Here is a 23,016-nt window from a genome sequence, read left to right as displayed (position 1 = left end):
GGGCATAAATTTGCAGTTTTGGATGGAAACATAGCTAATGTCTTTTTCATCTTTTCTATAGTCTTTTTTATATGTCGGTAGTTTCAACTTTCTAAGACGGAATGAAAATTTAACATTTACATCTATTTACATTTTATTCATTAAGGAGATGCTTTTATCCAAAGCGACATTTATGTTTTAAATTTTTTTATTTTTTTTTTTTTTTTCATTTAAATTTTTGCAAATTGATGATTCTCACTTAATTGTTAATGGGTCAGTATATAGAGTCTATAACCCTGTTTCTAAGATTATTTATTTGCACACACAGCATCTGCAGAAAGCTCCGTAGATTTGCCCTGGATTGGAATGGCCGTTATTCAAAAATCTCTATAAGTCCCCTGCCTCTTGCGTGCTTGTTTATTTTGGATAATTTGATGATTTTCAGCTACCAGTGACATTAGGAATTTGTTTATAATTCATTCAAATGGCAGTTTCTAACCAATTTTTATAACAAACACCAAATAAAGTTCTATAGAAACCATCGTTACATTTAACCATTGTAGTGAGTGCATGCATGATTGTACATTTTTTTTACTGTTGTTGATATCGGGTAACTTTATCATTTTTATTTGCATCTCGACTAAAAATTAGTGCTTTAATGTCTAATTGGCATTATAATGAGAAAAGCTATGTAATATTATTGGTAAAAAGTCTATGTCTATGTCTGTGTGTATATCCATTCCTCTGAATTGCGCAAATGCTGTCCACAGAATTTATACACTTAAACACTTAAAAATACACTTAAACCCAGGTCTGCCATTTATGATGCCTCTTAACTACAAGCATTCTTTCTGTTAGTAAGCACTGTTTGGTGTTAAAAGTATTGAACATGCTTTTGTTTCATGTCCCCATCAAGATCTGCCCATTTTAATCCATCTCTGCCTAAACGATAAGACTGAACAGAGCTGAATAATGCATGTGAAAGTGGACAGCTCACATCCATGTATCCTCAGAGCAGGTGATGGTGTTCAGGCTTTTCTAAATGGAGTTTTTAAAGCACTGCAGCATCTGGATGTCCACTGGCCTGCAGCCAGCTTGCAGACAGGATGTGATGCATTTCTTTTCCCATAATTCACATCATGTGTTGGATCTGGAAACCGTCTGTGCACCATGTGAGTTATTGACTAACCTGGATGAGTTAGCTAAATCCTTCCTTGGTTCAAGAGTTCACAACTGCTGTAGTTGGCAGTGGTTTTCTTATCCTGTGTCACGGGCATCTGTACTAGATTTCTTTTCTGTAGCAGTATGTATATTGTGTAGATTTTAAATTTGTTTTAAAGGCTTGTATCTCTTTTTTCACAAGTATAATAGCGTTATGTTGAAATATTTTAACAACATAAACAACATCTTTGATTTAAATCTCAGTAACAAAAATGGCAATATAGTTGTGAATTTTAACTTCTTTTGAACTGTTTATTTAATTGAATCAGAAACACTGATTTCATGACTTATTCGAATCATTCCTGAAAAAATTGGTTGTGGTAATTTACATGCCTTAAATGTTTTAGGACAAAAAAAATGTAGATACATATTGCTGTTTATGTATTGTTATCTTGGTGCAGATAAATACATTTTCACTGTTTCTATTTTATTTCTGTTTGTTTAAACATTGAATCTATTTGACAGCAGCAAAGAGTTTATTTAAAGTTTGTGTTAAAGTGTTTGTAAAGAGAGAGAGAGAGAGAGAGAGAGAGAGAGAGACACTCTATTGGCCAAACCGTTTGGAGTCAGTAAGATTTTTTTTTTTTTTTTTTTTAAAAAAAAACAAACTTTTCTTTAGCAAAAGTGCCAAAAAAAGATAAATTCTGTTCTTTTGAACTTTCTATTCATCAAAGAATAGTTAAGCAGCACATCGTTTCGTTCAGCGACATGAAGGCTGTAAAGTATGTAGTACAGTGGATTGTGGTCAAAGGACTTTCCTAGATGTTTTTTTTTTTTTAAGTTACTTATTGCCTAGTAAGAAGACAAACTGCCAAAGTTCCATAACCTTTGCTTGTTTGTAAAACATCCCACTAGACACAGTTCCTAAGCAGGTAACACAACAGATTTATGAAGTACATTTAGCATGACTGTTTTACATCTGCTCTGAATTTTTTTGTCATGACATTGGCAGTGGAGACAGTGAGTTGGCTTTCTGGAGGAGTAAAAATGAGCTCTGGCTCCCATTAGTAAATATAGAAGGTTCTCGGATACAGATCATAGTCATGTGAAAAATAGCTCGGTGGAATGCATGGCCTTGGCTCTCTACAGTCCATGCCAACTCTGAGCGCACACATATACGTGCACTCCAAGTCATCTCTGCTGTGTTCCCCTTCAGTTCAAAGCTCTTTGATATCGGGTGTTAGTGATGGGTCAGATGGGTACTTTACAACAGGAAGTGAGAGTCTCAAGCAGGAAGGGTAAGTGGAAAGTTGGATGTTTTTAGAATTTTAGCTTATGATAAGCTCATCTGTATATTGACTTCAGCTCTTTGTACCTTATTTGCATGAAACGTTACTGAATATAGTCTTTGCATTAAACACGCTACAAGTTTCTGGTACTTCTAAAGGCTTTGTTATGGAGCATCCTGTTCCCAATTTCCTGTCTCCAGGGATCCCTGATGGAGTTGAAATAATGCAGAAAGAATTCCATATTGAAATATTCCTACAACCTACATATAGTATTGGTTTTGAGGAGGATCTATTTACAGGCCTAGTAACCAAGCTGTGTTTTATTCTTTATTATTAGTAATACTGTTTAATTATCGTAACTGCAGTGAAAACTCAGTTATTTATAGCTAAATATATAAACTACAGTTCAAAAGTTTGGGGTCGGTAAGATTTTTTAAAATGTTTTTGAAAGAAGTCTCATACTCAGCCATACCAGCAGCCATATCACCCTATAGCTGAAGCTAAGCAGGGCTGAGCCTGGTTAGTACCTGGATGGGAGACCTCCTGGAAAAACTAGGTTGCTCCCTGGAAGAGCTGTTAGTGAGGCCAGCAGGGGGTGCTCACCCTGTGGTCTGTGTGGGTCCTAACACCCCAGTATAGTGATGGGGACACTATACTGTCAAAAAGCACCGTCCGTCCGGATGAGACGTTAAACCGAGGTCCTGACTCTCTGTGGATGTAAAAAATCCCAGGATGTCCTTTGAAAAGATTAGGGGTGGAACCCCGACATCCTGGCCAAATTTGCCCATTGGCCTCTGTCAATCATGGCCTCCTAATCATCCCCATACACTGATTGGCTTAGTCACTCTGTCTTCTCTCCACCAATAAGCTGGTGTGTGGTGGGCGTTGTGGCGCAATATGGCTGCTGTCGCATCATACAGGTGGATGCTGCACGTTGGTGGTGGTTGAGATGGAGACACACCAGCTTCCATATGTAAAGCGCTTTGAGTACCCAGAAAAGTGTTATATAAATGTAATAAATTATTATTATTATTATTATTACTCAACCAGACTGCATTTATCTTATTAAAAAAGCAGTAAATGTTTTATTTATAAATATTATGTAATTTATTCCTGTGATGACAAAGCTGTTACTCCAGTCTTCAGTGTCACATGATCCTTCAGAAATCATTCTAATATGCTGATTTGATGCTCATGTAACATTGTTTGCATGTAAGCAAGTTTGAGGAATATCAATACAGCACTGCCTTGAAAGCACGATAATAAACTGTCAATTAATTATCCTAGGCCAAGGATTTTCCAGAAGTCGCAGTTCTCCTCTGCTTATTTTTCTAAATTGCCATTAATACTAGCCAAGTAGGTCATACTCTTAGAAAACCACTCTTGTTTCTGTGACCTTTCTTGTTTTGCGTCGCCAAGGCATCGCAGCGTCTAAGCCGAATGAGTAAGTAGATGCAAAGCAGGCTCTTAGTTCAGTAGGGAACTAAAACAATACCTTTTCACTCAGAACACAATCCTCAAGCCACTGAAATTGGCCACAAGAGGAATTTTTCCTCGATCACTAAACCATGCTCCCCGCTCTCTTGTCGGCATCCCTGCAGGCGTGCATACACTTTCATGTCAGTGCATGGCGAAGCATCCTGTTTACATCACAAAATGTCTCCATGCCAACGAGAGGCTGGTGAGGGGTGCTGGGTCCTGGCAGTGCCATGTGGGCTTGGCTTGGGCTCGGCTGTGTGTATTGTTTTACCGAAGCAGGGATTTCTCTGCCCTGCACTGAGAGGAGAGAGAAAGGGAGGGTGGAAGGCAAATGAGATCCCAGAACATCACAGCAAAGTTGTAGCTATGCTCTGCAGACTCGCACATTTTTAGCATTCTTGTTTCGCATTTTAAAAGAAAGCAGATATGTGGAAAACTTTGGACGGCTAGATGTCGAGAGGACTGGGGCCTGAGAGTGGTCAGGATTTGCTTTAAGTAGTCTGAAGGTAAATTAATGCATTTGCATCTAAAATTAAGTTTTGCACTTGACAATAATAGATTTTGCTTTTTGTCACTAGAACTGATTGGTGTAGGTCCTGTAAAGTATATAAAATATACTTAAGTTCTTATATACATTTTAAATGTATACATTTAATTTCTTTAAATATTATATTTTTATTTATTCTATATACATTTTAAGTATTTAAAAATATGCTTAAATTCCTATATATATTTTAAATGGTTTCTGAAACACCCAATAGTGCAACTAGGACACATCATCAGTGATAAACTCAGGGTTGGTAGGGTGTTTCAGGTCTTCGATCATTAGACACCCTCGCCTGGGCAACCCAAGTGTCCAAGTATAACACTAAACTGTGGATCGGTATATCCAGTGTATCCACTCTTTATCCACAGCCACCTTGAAGCTTTCTCCTCAGCTTTTATGATGTTCTTGGTGGCTCTTCTTTCCTGCAACCCTCTAATACCAAAGAGACTGTCCTGCAAAGCCCCTGCAGCCCACCTCAGTGGGCTCAAAGTGGGCCCTCCACCCATGCCTTCCACGTTCCTCTCCCAGTTCAAGATACATGGCCTTCTTGTCCTCGTGGGCCTCCTTTATCTGGACTTCCCAAAGGACAGTAAGTTCCAACATGACCACTTAATTGGAACAGTCAGATTTTAGGTCCAGATCTGGCCTGAATGTTGTCCTTGCAATGTTTTATGGAAGCTTCAGCTGCTTCCCTAGGTCAACCTGCAGCTGCCAATCATGAGCTGAGGCTAGCAGCCCAGTTGAGGCCCTGGGCTCCACCTGAGGTTTCTCTCCCTCCCTGACAAATGCGATGTTGTGCCTTATTGGGAGCTAATGTTTGCTTTTTTGGATTGGGATGCAGATGGTGTCAGCTACTGCCTTCAGCACCTGGTCATGGTGCCACCTGTACCTCCCCTCTCCCAAGGCTTTCAGGCAGCAGCTCAAGATGTGCTTTAAGGAACCTCTTGCAAGGCACTGTGGGCATGCTGGATTATTAGCTAAATCCCAGCAATCCAGGTCTGCTGAGCTCGGAAGGACATCATACTGACTGAATCAGAAACCTGAGTCTTGCTGGTTCTGTCTTCCAAAGTTCTGCCCAGGTGATCTTAGATGCAGTTATATGGTCCCAGTTAGTCCAAGCTTCCTGCTTGCACACATAGGCATTACTCCGGCCTTCCTTTTTCTACCACTGCACAGATCTCTCCTTGGATCAGCTGATGTCTCTCTCTCCCCTGGGCTTTTTCATCTGGCTGCCACAGAGCCTACCAACATGCCATGTCTCAGCCTCGCTTCTGCCTGCTCAACTGCCTCCTGTGCCTGCCACTTCCTTCCATTTCTAACTGTGATGCCTGCAGAGGAGATTCTTGTGGAATCAATTATTGGTCTATAATGTCTCTATAAAGTAACACCTCTCTAATGCTGGTGACCTTAAATTCTTCTGTCAGTCTTGTGAAAGGAAGCTGCAGCTTGTTGATGTGCCCATAAAGGGCAGTGCTGCTAAGGCTCTTTATTAGGCCCAGCCACCTGCGAAGGAACTGGCTGATGTTCCGCTCTAAGCCCTCCACGATTGCCATGAAGTCTTGGATAAATCCATGCCTTGAACTTCCCTGGGAGTCCTGAATTATCCAGTTTTAAAAGCCATGCTTTCAGGTCCATATTAGTTGCCTGGACCGCCACTGTATCTCTCAGTGTGCAGTCAAAGATATTCCCCAGGCTCTTTAATGGCTTCTCAGACACCAATGGAATTTGGACTCCTCCCAAAGAGAAATGGTGCTTAGGAGACACTCTTCCCTACCTCAGGACCAAGGACCTGGATTTAGCTGGCTTGAAACTCATTCTTGCCCATGTAATGAGCCTTTCCTGCCCTTGGAGGAGCCATCGGCATCCTGGAACTGATGTTGCTGTAACAGTCAGATCGTCCATTATGGCTCTGATCGAAGGTTGACTTTTTCCATGGACGGGGCACCTACATTCCACTTCTGCTGATTGAAAAGCATGTTCATCACTAAGGCAAACAAGGACACTGATATGGTGCAACCAGTGATGATTGCTTTTCTCTAGGTGATGCCATGCAGATGTTGTTCACCCAGAAGTGAACCTCAAACTGAAACTATTGTAGTAATCCAGTATGAGGTCTTTAATCCTCTCTGGAACATGGTATCTTGTCAGCGCTGTTGCCACAAGTTTATGTGGAATGGATCCATAGGCATTGGCAAGGTCTAGCCAAATGACTGCCAGGTCTCTATTCCCCCTTGCCTCACAGATCAACTGGGTAACCACTCCTGTGTGCTCTATACATCCCAGCATACCTGGAACTTCTCCCTTCTGCACTGCGGTATCAATGTAGGTATTCCTCAGGAGATAGACTGTCAGGCAGTTAGCAAGAATCTTGAAAAAGACTTTGCCTTCTACACTGAGCAGAGAGATGGAGCAGAACTGTGAGATGCCACTTGCATTCTCCTCCTTTGGTATCCAGACATCTTTTGCACATCTCCACTGCTTGGCTACCTTCCCTATCCACCATACTACCCTGATGAGTCTATTTTAGAAAAATATTAAGCAGCACAACTGTTTTTAACATTGATATAAAAATATATCAAATATAACATACCAAAAATATGTTTCTTGATCAGTAAATCAGAATTTTCAAGATTTCTGAAGGATCATCACAGGAATAAATTACAATAAAAAAATAATAATTTTGTGGTGTGGTCAGTTGCCAGGGCAAGTACAAATCTAAACTATTGGCCTGACTGGTCTAACACAAAAATGTTTCTTAATCATGATTTTAGTATAATATTTTCCATATGTAGTATTTGGATACACTTTCTGTCATTCAGCCCTTGGTTTCTTACACTTTTATTTGTTTTTTACCCTAGAATTTGACTTCTACACACTAGCTTTGTTTTTTGCTTTCTACTGTTTATTTCTGACAGTGTCATTATATCTGCGGATGTCATTATATCGGTCTCTTCGGGGTCGATGGCTTTGTAGCAACGTGTGTGGACTAAATACAGGGCCAATGAGAAGCACGAATTCAGACCATTAACTGGTTGATGTTTGGCAGTCAAAGGTTTTTATAATAAACGGTATCATTTCAAACCCTGTCTTGTTAACTGCGTGTCTCTGTATTTCTTTTCAGTTTGAGCAGAGCTAATGGGGAAATCACACAGTCGGTCACAAAGTTAGAACGCTCAAGACCAGACCGTCTACTTCCCTCGTGCCAGCAACTCCATACTGTCTTGTTGGATGCAGCTTAATAAGCAGAAGAAGAGAAAGAAAGGATTTCTCTCAATCCAGCGGACTAGGGTTTTTTTTGGTATGATGAAAAAGTGAACTTGAATAGTTCCAAAAACCAAAAAAAAACACGTGAGACGGACAGAGACATTTTGTGGGAGACATCGGGCTGAAGTAGGTGCTATCGTTTCTTAAGTGGCGTCAGTGGTCGGCTAAGGAAACGGGGATCCTGTAGGATGACCAGCCTTTTCCGACGCAGCAGCAGTAATGGAGGGTCTAGGGGTGGCGGAGGCTCAGCAGCAGGCGAGCTCAACAACTCCAAGCCCAACCGGCAAGTTCGACGGCTGGAGTTCAACCAGGCCATGGAGGACTTTAAAACCATGTTCCCTAGCATGGACTATGAGGTGATCGAGTGCGTCCTGCGCTCCAACAATGGGGCTGTGGATGCTACCATCGACCAGCTCCTGCAAATGAGCATCGATGGGCAAGGCTCAGATGACAGTTCGGATTCAGATGACAGCATCCCACCAGAGGTCAGTGTCTATATTGCCCATATGATTGCATTTCTTCAGTGGAAGACAAAAGCGGGGCTCAACGCCAAGGATTTTTTTATACAGGCCTGGGGTCTCATTTATAAAACTGTGCGTAGGATCCCTACTAAAAGTGTACGTACGCGCAAAAGCTAGATTCTGCGTACGCACAAAAAAAATCAGATTTATAAAACCATGTGTACGCCAGAACCTGCGCACAAATCCCTTTATCCCAGTCAGCGGAAGATTGTGCGTACGTGCATCTCCACCCTGTCTCCTCCCCGAAATCACCATATATGTAGCTTACGACGCCTAGTTTTACTATGCATAACCTCATCTACATATCATTTCCATACATATTCCCATCCACGTGACATCCACGGTTAACACCGTCAAAGGTACAAGACATTGGAAAATATTAGATATGGACTATAAATGCAATTTGGGCAATACACTACAGTGATAAAAATCATCCAATATCCTCTTTATGTTTTAGAATAAATATATCAAAATATCCATAAAAACAAAATTGTATAAAATACTTCAGATAAAGGTTTTAGAATAGAGTTGATTCATTCATTTCCACTGGCCAGATAGTATTTTAATAGTTTTTTTTGCTGATAAGGTGAACATATCTTTTAGGAAGTTTATAGGCTATTTTTAGTGGAAACAGATCGGCCTACTTATTGCAGTGTAAATACAATTGTCCGAAACGGCGCGTCACTGACAAAGTATTTTAAAAAGAAAACATGCAAATCTTACCGTTTTCCTCAAATGATATCCTTCAAATGGTAATTGTTTGAAGATCCTTCACACGACATCAACACCTCCTGCAGCTGTGGTTGTACAGTAAGATATTATTGGACCTATTCAAACTGGACAACGGACCGTTCGACCACCGAATCCAGCAGTGTCTTCCACAATATCTAAGTTAAGTGTGCATCACTGATCGTCATTCTCGAAAAAATATTTTATCAAAACATCTGCAGTTTAGTTTAAAGAGGAATTATTGTGCTCCCAGCGCTCCTCGCTGTCATTAAAACAGCATGTCACTGGAAAAGTGATCGAAAGTAGCACATCTACTATCTCAATTCATATCACTTTTGACTCCAGAATGTGCGTACGCACAGCTCAAAGTTTGCTTAAAGGTTTTTATAGATCACAACCTTTGCGTGGGAACTGGCGTACGCACGTTTCCATCCCCGTTTTGTGCGTACGCACGCTTTATAAATGAGACCCCTGGTCAGGTCAGTGGTTAAAATTTTTACTTGCCCTGCCAAAATATTCACCACAATAAAGTAATAAATCAAATAAAATAGTTATTGTTTTCATTGTTTATGTCTCGTGTAACCTTGTGTTGTAATAAATGAGGTTATGACTCCAAAATTTTAGATACCAGCGAAATTTCACAATTCTCGATTCCAATTTCTACAAACCTAAGTCAAACATTGTTAAAGACAAGTAAGCAGTCATTATTTAATTAAGAACAAATAAACAAATTAGCAATATCACAAATAAATACATTTGAAATTAACTGTGCTTTTAGTTTTTCAGGTAGGTCTAACAGTGATAATTTCATGAACTCTCCCAAGTGTCTTTCACACTGGCCCCTGAAAAAATACTTTTTTATAACTTAAAAAGCGTTCCATTTTGCTTGTGCACTTTGCTGAATCTGTAGCAAGCTAAGTTTTGTGTAGCATTCTCGCTCATATTCTTATTTTAAGCGGGGTGTAATAATCAGTTGGTTTCCTACCCACAATCCTCTTACACCTGACTGCTCTGATAAGAAACTGTCAGTACTGGGCCTGGAAACAGATCTGAGACACATTACGGTATATCTCAGTGGAGATGCTCTGCCATTAGACTTATTATTAGACTGCCATGCATTCCTAAGTGAAGCATAAACTGCAGTGCATTTTGTTTATACATTCTTCCACGATTCTGTGTGTAGCTGCTTTTATTGACATTCCCCACTGGTGTATTTTTTTCTCTTGCATTATTTATGTTACTTCTGTTTAGATGGGGATGTGGTGAAACAGTATGTGCATGTGCTTTACTGCATATTATGATTGTATAAAAAAATCACAGAAAACATTGACCTGAAAGTAAAAAAAAAAAAAAAAAAATCACTAGCTGACACCAATACCAGTCTACTATATAGACTTAATTTAATTAATTAAATACATTTTTTTTAAATTATCAATTTTATTTAAATATTAACCAAGTTAAATTTGAAAAATGGCTTGCAGCTTTCAAATAAAAATACTACATTTTTATTCATTTATATTTTTTATTTTAGTATCAACAGATGGATGTATTGGAACAGTATATCTTCATGTATTTTACTGAATATTCTCTTTGCTGTGATTTTCATATGAACAGCATATGCAGTACAGCACATTGATCTGAGATACAATAAAATAAAAAATAAAAAACGTTTGTATTCATTATATTGATAACATAACTACCATTGAGGATTGTCACGATACCGAAATTTTAATTTTTTACATTTGATTTTAATTTAGATATTAACAAATTTAACTAAAACAATGGCTTGTATCGTTCAAGCAAAGACTAGTCGAATTTTATGTTATTATCAACTTGATATCAAAGCACCCATATTTTTGACATTCCTTCTACCATTACTGGTTTTAAATGAATAACAACTAAATAAATAAATGATTCTGTGCAATAGAAAAATAATTTAGTCTTTTTTCCTCAATAAAAGTTTCTTGTTGCTGCTAATTACATTTGTTTCCTCTTGTGCCTTTATCAGATTCTTGAGCGGACCCTCGAGCCAGACAGCTCCGATGAAGAGCCGCCCCCTGTCTACTCGCCACCAACATATGACATGCACATATATGACAGGAAATACCCTGATGCTCCTCCTGTTCCTCCACCGAGGTTATAAACTTTTTGAGAGCAGTTTTAAAAAAATTACTGAAATATCAGTCTTGGAAATGGGGTCAGCAGGTCCTTGTTCATTTTAGTCACAGTTCTCTAAATTGATGCCCCCTGGTGTTCATAAACCATAGTGCAATTCCTGTAGAGCCATGTGTTTGTGGTTTAATAGCCAAGATGCACGTAAATCCATTTCTCCACAGATGTAATACTCATTAATGCACAAATATGTAAAGGGTCAGACACAATGCAGGAGCTTTAATTGAATTATAAGTCTGATGTGAGCATTGAGAGTTGCCATTGAAACAAGTGTCAGTGACATTGGGCTCTGTTATCTTTCAGATTTGAGGCCCAGCCTCCCCCTGGACACAGGCAAGTCCAAGGTTACAAAAACTGGAACCCACCATTACTTGGCAATCTGCCTGATGACTTCCTGCGAATCCTGCCCCAACAATTGGATAGTATACAGGTGAGCATTTATCATGTGATGCAATAATGCAAAGTTTGGGGTCAATAATAAACTAACACTTTTATTCAACAAGGATGCTTTAAATTGATCAAAAGCGACCATAAAGATATAATGTTACAAAATAATTATGTTTCAAAATAAATTCTGCTCTTTTGAACTTTATATTCAACAGAGAATCCTGAAAAAAAATATATCATGGTTTTCAGAAAAATATTAAGCAACACAACTGTTTTTAACATTCAGGAATAATGAATGAATAATAGGATTTTAAATAATAGAAAAGTGTAACAATATTTCACAATATTACTGTTTTACTGTTTTTTTTTATTATTATTAACACTAAGTATAAAGATAACAATATAAAAACATTGACAGCCAATCAGAATCCACCTTGCTTTAAAGAGCTCGTGCAGATGACGAAACTGCAGCACACGTTTAGAATAAGCAGAATGATGTTGTCTGCTGGTGTGGCCGCTTATATGGTTATTGGTGTAGTTATGTTTATAGTTATCTTTCTTGGTGTGAACGGGCCTTTAGTTAGAGACTTTCACAAACATTCAAAAAAATGTTACTGACCTTAAACTTTTAAATGGTAATGTAAGTTACCATCACTTTTCCTCTTTGTTTAAGGGGTAAAACATAGTCTGTATTTTCAGTTATCTAGCACAAACTCTGATTCCAAGGAATTTTTTTTTTTTTTTCAAGTGCCCTCTGGGCTTGATGTCAAAAACTTACATTTTTGGCCTTTTGATTTTCCTCCAGTTCTTTTGCTATTCAACAATATCTATTAATAGTTTAGAAACAACTTCAGTGGTCCAGAGGTTTGGTCATTAAAACATGCTAATGCAATACAGAAATGCAGCAGGGAGGCCACTGTACAGTTGCTTTTAAGCTCTTATGCCATATCATGCTCTCTGAATGGCTAGATTAACTATAACGGTGTCCTTCATCCATTGTACACATATACAGTCATCCTGCATATGATGGACATTCAAACATAAAGCAATATATTTAAAATTCACTATGACAGCATGAAATTCTCATGTTATTAAAGTTCTCACTTTAACAGTGTGTTTTTAGTAGAGTGAATCTTCTCTCAACATGTCTGGGTCATATTTCATCTAAAAATTAAATAGAAATATAGGAATAACAAAACAAAGCAGAGCATAGTGCATATTATTTAAGAATATTTTCATCCCATTAACAGTTCTCACTCACATTACCATACGAAAATTGTTATTAAAATGATATAGTATTTTTTTTCTAATTGAAACGATGCAAAAAATCTGAATGTAGTTGCAAAATAGACTTAATTTACTATATGCAAAATAATTTTTCTATTTATGTATATATATTGTTACACGTTATTTGAAGGTGTCCTGTTACAGTGTAATTATACATTTAATTACTGAGTAATAATTAACAACATGTTCTTACTATAGGGTTAGGATTAGGGTTTGGTTTATGGTAAATTGCATGTAATTAGGCATAATTTATAGTTATCACTATAGTAACTTCATGTAATATATTTAACAAGGACACTAAAATAAAGTGTTACTAAATATTTTTATTTGTGTGAATGATGGGATGAAACTGTTAGTTGGAGAACTGGAATTTTTTCTTAAACTTAAATTAAAATTTTAACCTTAGTGGACAATTCTCTTAAATGTTTTCAGAAACTGTTTATTTACAAAATTCAGACTATGGAGAACTGCACTAAAACAACCCTGTTTGTCAGTTCTTCTTCCTTTTTTTTCAGAACGTTTGAGTGTTTTATGAAAGCGAGTCTGATTTTCTTGCATATTCCATACGCTTCAATATTCTGCAGGGCTCTCAGAGTAGCATCTCCAAGCCCTCTTCCTCCTCCTCCTCCTCCTCCTCCTCAGTACCCCAGAAGGTCCCCGCTGTGGCGGCTGCCACAGGAACAAGTGGAGCTTCAGAGCAGGAACGCAAACTCAAGCAATATTTGGAGGATGAGCGTATCGCTCTCTTCCTGCAGAACGAGGAGTTCATGAAGGAGCTGCAGAGGAACCGAGAGTTCCTCATTGCATTGGAAAGAGGTAGGAAGAACCTCGCCCACATGCTAAATGGGACAATGAGCAGTTTCTGATATACTCCACTTCCCCTCCTTTCGCAGTTCCACCTACACAAATCCTGAAGAGTGAATTCTTATGCTAATTTACTCAGCCTGGCTGTGAACGTTTTGGTTTCTCTCCAAAGCCATTAGCAGTGTCTTTTCCTCACAGCGAGATTTTGTTGTGCTCTGTCATACACGTTGTGCTTTTCCACACAGATTGTTTGATATGCCTTGAGCCTATGAATGGGCATTAGTTGGAGGATTTCATATCCTTGTTGAATGCAGGATGTCAAAGACTTCCATAACACCTGCTTTCTATGTTTTAGATCGATTGAAATATGAGTCAAAGAAATCCAAATCCAGTCATTCATCAGCTAGCATGGAGAACTCCACAGGTAGATATCATTCACCTGAAGTGTGGTTGCACATGTTTGCGTGTGTGTCTGTGTGCATATGCATAAAGGCCCTGATATGTCTTTTATGTTCTTTGTTTAGGTGTAAAAAAAGTTTTAAATTCCTTTGCAGCAGTAACCTATTACAGTTTATAAAGTTACAATTATGGATATTTTTCTTACAAAAACCAATCGCTTCACTTCAGAAGGCCTTTATTAACCCCCTGGAGCCATATGGATTACTTTTATGATGGGTACATGCACTTTTTTTTGGTCTTCAAAAAAATGGCACCATTCACTCCCATTATAAAGCCAAACACCAATTGTGTTTGGCTGAAAAAATAAAGTCATATACACCTAGGTTGGCTTGAGGGTGAGTAAATCATGGGATAATTTTCATTTTTGCGTGAACTATCCCTTTAAGAAAGCATCTGATCATATGGATGTGGATATGTTTGCACGAGCTCTGCAATTCGACACTCTACGTTTATTTGGCACTTTATACAGATTGCTTTAAAGCAAGCAGCTTTACAGTATTAAACATAAATAAGTCAGTGACTCTCTCAGAATTACAACTTCAGTTTCTACTGTAACGCCACTCTCCAGTGGGTTCATGTTTTTACTGACAGATGTCTGACCTCGGTGGACTAAACAGAAGAAATTAACCGAAGAAAGCTTCCACATCAAAGAAGGTGGAGCCACAGACCACACCTACCTATTATGTAATCGCCATTGACCAGTGGTAGTTTACCAGCCAGAGCGAACATTTTGCTTCGAAGCTTGCTTTGGCAAGCTGTTTTGAACTCCAGAAATTAACTCCAAAAGAACTTTGTTTTGGCCTGATTTTGTTTGAAATTACATCACACTAGTTTGTTTTTTGATTTCGCTTGAAGTATATGGGGGCCTTAGTTTTCCCTTTTCAAAAACACCAAATTCTCAATTGTAATAGCACCGCTATTACAATTACTCATATTAAAGGGTAGAAAGTGTAACATTTAAAATGTAACTCATTTTGCAACATTTTTGTTATAGACATTAAGGTGCTTCACTTTTTTTCCCCTGAAACACAGGTGACCACTATGCTTCCGGATCTGTAGAGGCCTGCACAGCAGTCTCAGATGACGCTCTGTTCAGAGACAAGCTAAAGCTCATGGGGAAATGTAAGGGTCTTGACTAAAACACATCAGTTCACCTGAAAATAATTGTTTTTTAAAAAGATTGTATTTGTAGGACGTTAACATTTCTGTTGCATTGTAACATTCTGCATTCACTTCTGCAGCAACCAGGAAGAAGCTGTTTGAAATCGCTAGAGGGTTCTCGGAGAAGACAAAGCGGAGGAAGTCCAAAAGAAGAACATTGCTACGGCATCATTCGTATCCTTCAAAATGTGCCAGAACCACTTTAGCTTAAATCAATACAGTATGAGTGTAAAAAAAATACTATATGAAATCAGAATATTTTTAGAGCAAGCATGAAATAGAAATTAGGACAAAAATATGGAAGCTAGAGGATTTAGAGATATAGTAGAGTGAGATAGGATGCTGAATTTTAATGTTGAACTCAGTGGCTCTCCTGTTTTGTGTTCAGCAAATTCCCTAACAAATGTTATTCATGGTTCTTGGCAAAGTAACTTTAGTCCAGTTCAGTTGAGTAAATTTAGTGTCGACTGTTTACTTTGACTACACTTTCTCAGATTGGGCACAGCCAACTCCACTGCCAACCTCCTAGATGATGTGGAAGGAAACCCATGTGGTAAGATTTTCTCTCCCATTTTCCAAGCTATTTTTCTTTATGTCTCTGATTAACTCTGACAGAATCCAGGGGGAGGGGTTCAACTTTAGATCCAACTCCTTCCACTTTACATATCCCTAAACCCAAACATGCATGTATATATTTAACAAATATATATATATATGAATTTTACTATTAATCATTTATTAAAAAAATGGTAATAAAATATGACAAGATCTCAGAGTTAAACTGTGTCAGAAAAAAATATCTTAATTATGTCAGATAACACTTAAGCAAAACATGGTCAGGTCAAAGTGTCTGAATAATTTTTGGTTCCAAATTTTTTTCAATTTTACTGGTAGTTCACTGTATGAAGAATTTTTGGGTATAATATGTCATAGTTTATTTTGTTTTACTATCCTCACTTACATAAATGAACTATAGTGTCCTGCACCCACTGGTAAAAATATGTCAAAAATATCAAAAATTTCTGAATAATATTTGGTTTGACTGTATGTATGTATGTATGTATGTGTGTATATATATATATATATATATATATATATATATATATATATACAGTACAGTCCAAAAGTTTGGAACCACTAAGATATTTAATGTTTTTAAAAGAAGTTTCGTCTGCTCACCAAGGCTACATTTATTTAATTAAAAATACAGTAAAAAACAGTAATATTGTGAAATATTATTACAATTTAAAATAACTGTTTTCTATTTGAATATATTTGACAAAGTAATTTATTCCTGTGATGCAAAGCTGAATTTTCAGCATCATTACTCCAGTCTTCAGTGTCACATGATCCTTCAGAAATCATTCTAATATGCTGATCTGCTGCTCAAGAAACATTTAATGTGTACAATTGTACAAAATATTTGTGTACAATATTTTTTTTCAGGATTATTTGATGAATATAAAGTTCAAAAGAACAGTGTTTATCTGAAATCTAATCTTTTGTAACATTATAAATGTCTTTACTGCCACTTTTGATTGATTTAATGCATCCTTGCTGAATAAAAGTATTCATTTCTTTAATTTCTTTTCAAAAAAATAAAATAAAAATTCTTACTGACCCCAAACTTTTGAACGGTAGTGTATAATGCTACAGAAGCTTTGTATTTCAGATAAATGCTGTTCTTTTGAACTTTCTATTCATCAAGGAATCCTGAAAAAAAAAGTACACAACTGTTTTCAACATTGAAAATAATCATAAATGTTTATTGAGCAGCAAATCAGCATATTAGAATGATTTCTGAAGGATCATGTGACACTGAAGACTGGAGTAACAATGCTGAAAATTCAGCTTTGCATCACAGGAATAAATTACTTTGTCAAATATATTTAAATAGTACACAGTTATTTTAAATTGTAATAATATTTCACAATATTACTGTTTTTTACTGTATTTTTAATTAAATAAATGTAGCCTTGGTGAGCAGACGAAACTTCTTTTAAAAACATTAAAAATCTTAGTGGTTCCAAACTTTTGGACTGTACTGTGTGTGTGTATATATATATATATATATATATATATATATAATGTAAATATTTCTTAAATATATTAATGTATGTGTGTGTATTTTTACATAATAAATATACACAGTACACACATATATTATTTAAACACAAACTTTTATTTTGGGTGCGATTAATCATGATTAATCGTTTGACAGCACTCAATTTTTTTTATAGAAAGTATTCAGCAAAGATGCTTTAAATCTATGTTTCTGTCTATCAGCCTTAATTTAGTAACTGAATGAGGCCATGTGCAGCCCTAATTTGGACTACATTTTTAATTTTGGATGCCGCTGTGTGTCTTTCTAGATGACGAAAGTCAACACAGACGATTGGCTGCACAGGAAGAAGAGGAGCCACATAAGGAACCACTATCATGGTGACTGGCTCATGCAGTGAGATTGTTTACTTCTTTTGTGTCTTTTTGTATTTTCTAAACCATACAGGCTTTTTAAATCACTGTGTTACTGATTAATCATCTCAGATATGATATTTGTTCCAGTAGTATAATAATCCTGTGACTGACATAGATATCTAGTGGCGTATCTATCTAGATATCTTGCAACTAACCTCTTGCTAATTTCATTCCAGATCCCTCCTCTGTGCTCTTGGGAAATTAGGGTTTCCATGGTGACCTCAGAATGACCCATGGCTGATTGCTCCTTATCTCAGCGGCTCCAGTGCAGGCAATCCCAGACTAGTGAGGAACAGCCTCCCCCCCAGACCAGCCGAGGCAGGACTGTATGATCATTTTGTAGCAGCCTTTTGCAAGCCTAAGATTATTGTTACCTACATTTGATTACTATTATAATTATTGTATTGTAACTGTTTGTTAATATTTGGTTTCACATGTAAAACTCAACAGCTATAGTACTGATTTCCTATGTATTTTTTTCTTTTTTATCCCTAATCACCTGAAAGAAATTCCCTTTTATGTTTGTTTAAAAATATCAGTTACCTGAGGAATTTGTCCTCACTTATGTTTGATTTGACTTGTCACCATTAGAAAAATAGGAAATATTTGATTTATTACTGTCCAGAAGTGACACAATTAACTCGTTGTTTTAGCACATTAGTATATAACTATTACCTTATATTCAATGGACTCTGCCACTCTCAGAGTCTGATCTGCACATTAAACATCAACAGCATTTCCTCAAAGAATGTACCCAGATTTTTTTTTTTTTATCGTTGCTATTAAGGAAAAACACCATTAATTCAGGTCTCCATTTAGTCTGGTGTGATTTTAGGGCGCTGAATAGTCCATTTCCATACTACTTTTTCATAGTTAAATCAAAACGGAGTTCATTCAGATGAGATGATGTCTTCAAAGTAGTCTCTGGCCAAGTCCGGCCACTCCGGCACAGTGTCAATGCCAAAATTCGAATCGCAGATAAACCGAAGAGTCGGCCTGCTTCTCGTGTTTGCACTGCCATATCTGTTTTATAAAATATTTAAATCCTTTTTTTTTTCAATTGTTTCTTTGTGAAAAGTGATTAGATTTGTTTGTTTGAGCCACTATAGTTGCCATCTGAACATGTTTTTTAGTTATCTTTGAACAGTACGTGCAGAGAACAATTTGAATGATGCCCTTGAACCAACCAACACGCTGCTGTGTGCTTTGCTTTTTTTGCAAATCACACTGAATGATTTACCCTAACGCTGTGCTTCCAGTAGGTCACTTGACTATGTCATAAGGTCAGAGGTCTAACTGTGATCCACCAATAAGAATGTGCCATTATGTTCCTTTTACTGTTGTGCGTCCCAGTACTGATTCAGTGTAAAGTAGCCTATTGGAGGACATTGTGTGACATTGATGATGTTTGTTTGTATTTTATGTATGTCAGATTGTCCAGCTGGTAAATCTGGTAGTTTGAAACCACCTAGTCACAGTATTATGTGTCAAAGCACATTTTTGGATTCCACCATGTTACTGATACAAGCTCCTGAAATGGCTATTGGAATTTGCTTTTTTTATCTAAAGGGCATTATGTACAGTATATGAAGGCATGATCGTGTTCATGTCACATCAATATGTGATTATATAATGATTTTTTGCCATTATAACAAATTATATAGGTATCCATAGGCATCATAAATGACGTGTATTCCACATACAGTAATTATATGTTCTGTGAAGTGTTATAGCCATTATGAAATATGTGCCGGTGCCATGCATATTTGGCATGATGTATTTTTACTTCCTTTTTCAACAGATGTTTATGAATGGCACAGAGCAACAAGTCGGTAGTTCGTTTTGAAAATGATGTGAATTGAAAGAACCAAGGTTTTGTAAGAGCAAAACCTTGTTGAGAGTAGTAAGGCATACAGCACAGAGCCCACGTTCCCAGCGTCTACCGTGATTCACAGGCACGACTGCGTGAGATTTTTCCCTTCCATCCTGCTTGTTAACATACTTGATCCACTCAGGGAACTTGCTCTCATTTCACTTTCTGTTAAAAAGCACAACTAAAACTGAAAACTTCTTAGCGCAGAAGCTTCAAGGTAGCGCCGTCTGTTTACCCGTCATGAGGTTGATATGAACAATTCAAGGACTGTGAGGATGATCTGCTTCAGTATGTAGCCAAGTTCCTTTTCTTGATCACATGTCCTTGCGTGTTTACCCGAAATGTTTTCAACATCTACTTCTTCATCTTCTGTCTTTATATGGGAGAGATATAGAGGCAAAATCACTGGCGGATGTGTTCAGAGAGTGTCGTGTGCGAGCCACATGATTTTAAGTGGCTTTTAACAATTAGTGGAATGTAATATTTATACTGTATTAGTAGGAAAAAACTGTACATGGAAATTGACAATTTTTTTTAACCTAAAATATTTGATCTTTCCATTGTTTTTTTTCTGTCCCCTTTCTTTTGAAGATTATGATTCTCACCAAATTAAGCTGACTCTTCATCTATTTGTCCAAAATAAATGTGATTGTTCCGGATCACATCATTCACTTAAGACTATTTCAAGTTCTGGACTTTTCTTACAATCCAGATGTTTATTAGCTATTGGAATAAATAATAAAATTGTTGTACTCTGTCTGATCATGTAATTTTTTTCCCAACAAAGTCAAGTACTTAACAAAAAGTCTAGTTACTAGTTTTGTTTGTTTTTGTTATGTATGAAGTGGATGGGGGGGTTGGTGTCAATGGAAAATGTGTGTGTGTGTGTGTGTGTGTGTGTGTGTGTGTGTGTGTGTGTGTGTGTGTGTATATATATATATATATATATATATATATACAGTGTTGGGGGTAACGCATTACAAGTAACTTGAGTTATGTAATCAGATTACTTTTTCAAGTAACTAGTAAAGTAACACATTACTTTTTCAATTTACAACAAAATATCTAAGTTACTTTTTCAAATAAGTAACGCAAGTTACTTTTCACATTTATTGACTGACAGCTCTCCTGTCCCCATATTGACAGAAATAAAGTGCAGAGGGTGTTGTGTGCGCTGTGTAAACATGATGGTTATTGCAGTTTTAGACTAAATGTGAACATGCATTTACTCATCTCACTTGCACAAAAACATTCGGTATTCCTCAAAATGAATAAAAACAGTGAAATGCAATCTCAGAATTTTTGCAAACCTGTAATAATAAACTATATTAAATTACACAAATATACTTTATGTATTTAATCTCAATTATTAGCCAATGTCTTTGCTGCTAACCTTCAATATACCAAATTCAACCATACTAATAAGCAGAAAATACTTTAAATTAGATTTAGAAATAAGAACTAGAACTTCCTTCATCTGTATCCTATTCTTCTTTAATCCAGAATGGCAGCACAGCTGAAAGGTGTGTTTGAACTGCGCCCTCTACTGTACAGGTGTAAATATGTATTTCCTTCAGCCTGAGGCTTATTCATTTCACTTTTGGTGTGAAAGGGCCTTTTTGCCAAAAATATAACTTTTTTGTTGTTATTAAATACACAAACAAGCGAGCCCAGCCCCGGTGAGAAAAAGTAACGCAAAAGTAATGTAACGCATTACTTTTCATAAAAAGTAACAAAGTAACGCAATTAGTTACTTTTTTAGGGAGTAATGCAATATTGTAATGCATTACTTTTATAAGTAACTTTCCCCAACACTGTATATATATATATATATATATATATATATATATATATATATATATATATATATATATATCAGTAGTCAACATTTGAATTGGATCAAAAAAGTTAATCAAAGTTGTCCTAAGACCTAAGTTGTCCTAAGAATAAGGTTTTAGGACAACTTTGATAAAAAGTTTAGATCCACTTCAAATATTGACTACTATATATATATTAAAAGGTTTGAAAACCCCTGTTCTATCTAAATGCAACCAATAGAGGGCAGTACATTCCCTTATAATGGGTGTGTTTTTCCCCTCATTGCTGCATTTTTAGGTTTATTTTACATACATTTTTCTTTTAAATCATTTACCATTCTTGGTTTATTACTTATGGCAGACCACCAAGTTAGATGACCTTCCCTTGACCAACTCTCTGTGAACGGGTATTTCTTGGAATTACTAGGCAACTGTTAAGAAAGCCTTATCCAACAACTCCGCAGTCACATCAGTAATCACCAAAGACAAAATAAAAACATTCCACTATCAAGCATCTAGTGAGCCAACATGGCAAGAAAAACAAAGATAAAAAAAAAAAAAAAAACTTCCAGTATCTAACACATTTATCAGTTTGACACACTAAGTTAACCCTTAGAAATTTCTTTCTTTAACACATAATGATCTGGCAAAAAATAAATATGCACTTCTCTTCAACCCAGAGGTGTTTTTCCAAAACCGTTTTTCAATAATCATCTTTGCACACTAACTTTTTGCTAGAAACAAATCCAATAGCTATAACAACATATAAAGATAAACAAGGAGAACAGACAGAACTGTAAGATTGCATTCATCTTACATTATTGTTTTTATCACAACTGTGCTAACAGAATGTTCTGGCTCATGTATGTCAAATCCTTGAAATAAATTAAACCATAGCATCTTCTAGAAGAAAGATTATTTTAATATGCACAAACCATTTTATAAAAGCAGCAAGGCTCTGCTGTTTAGTGAATATAGTCAGTCCATTTAGTGTCATGCCTGACAACACACTTTAGTGTGGCCTTGGGAGCATTATTGCATAATCAGAAACTTTAGAAACAATCCCCCACCCATAATAAATTCAACACACAAATTGTTTAACATTCATTTCACCCTCTCCAAGTCAATACTTCACGTCACCTTACCATGACAATGAAAATTGCGCATGCAGATTTTGAATAGCAATCATTCTTCCAAACCATTTCTAGCTTCTTCTTTTTTTCACAAAAGTTTTTTCTTTCATCTTTTCTTTGAGGCCAAATACCTACATTAGTATTGACAAACCTGTGTTTCTTTCTAAATGTTTCAGGTTATCGTATGGCTTCTAGCAACTTACTCTTGTGAAAAGCTGTGAAACACTGATTTTGACCATTTTCTCCTATTTCAGTATATGCAAGACTCACTTGCCAACATTGACCTTCAGCCTGATCTCTGCTATGCAAAATATTTTTTCCCTCCCATTTTGTTTCAATGGACATCAGAGTACACTGAAAAACAAAATTAGCTATGAAACAATTTTAACTCAGAAATTGCTAGTAAATTTCACAAATACTTGCAAAGTCACGGCAAGTAACAGTTAATTAAATGTTAAATTCTGAGGTAGAAAGAC

General features: G+C 36.6%; 1 protein-coding gene across 4 annotated transcripts in view; it reads left to right on the top strand.

Annotated features, from left to right (window-relative positions):
- The window catches only part of cuedc1b (CUE domain containing 1b), a 29,706-nt gene extending 9,359 nt beyond the window's left edge, over positions 1-20,347 (top strand). For 2 of the 4 annotated variants that reach the window (XM_048160176.1, XM_048160177.1), the window contains 10 exons: positions 7,577-8,204; positions 10,978-11,105; positions 11,445-11,571; positions 13,400-13,631; positions 13,975-14,043; positions 15,111-15,200; positions 15,320-15,413; positions 15,734-15,792; positions 17,612-17,697; positions 17,894-20,347. In XM_048160176.1, the coding sequence (XP_048016133.1) occupies positions 7,908-8,204; positions 10,978-11,105; positions 11,445-11,571; positions 13,400-13,631; positions 13,975-14,043; positions 15,111-15,200; positions 15,320-15,413; positions 15,734-15,792; positions 17,612-17,685 (1,170 nt within the window). In that variant the 5' untranslated portion in view covers positions 7,577-7,907 and the 3' untranslated portion in view covers positions 17,686-17,697; positions 17,894-20,347. Of the gene's footprint in view, positions 1-1,882; positions 2,439-7,576; positions 8,205-10,977; positions 11,106-11,444; positions 11,572-13,399; positions 13,632-13,974; positions 14,044-15,110; positions 15,201-15,319; positions 15,414-15,733; positions 15,793-17,611; positions 17,698-17,893 lie in introns of those variants that run through there. The other 2 variants (XM_048160178.1, XM_048160179.1) reach the window with 2 other exon arrangements.
- Positions 20,348-23,016: the final 2,669 nt, after the last annotated feature.

This window comes from Megalobrama amblycephala, linkage group LG16 (assembly GCF_018812025.1).
Source record: "Megalobrama amblycephala isolate DHTTF-2021 linkage group LG16, ASM1881202v1, whole genome shotgun sequence".
Taxonomy (NCBI): Eukaryota; Metazoa; Chordata; class Actinopteri; order Cypriniformes; family Xenocyprididae; genus Megalobrama; species Megalobrama amblycephala.
This window is presented reverse-complemented; position numbering and strand designations above follow the sequence as displayed.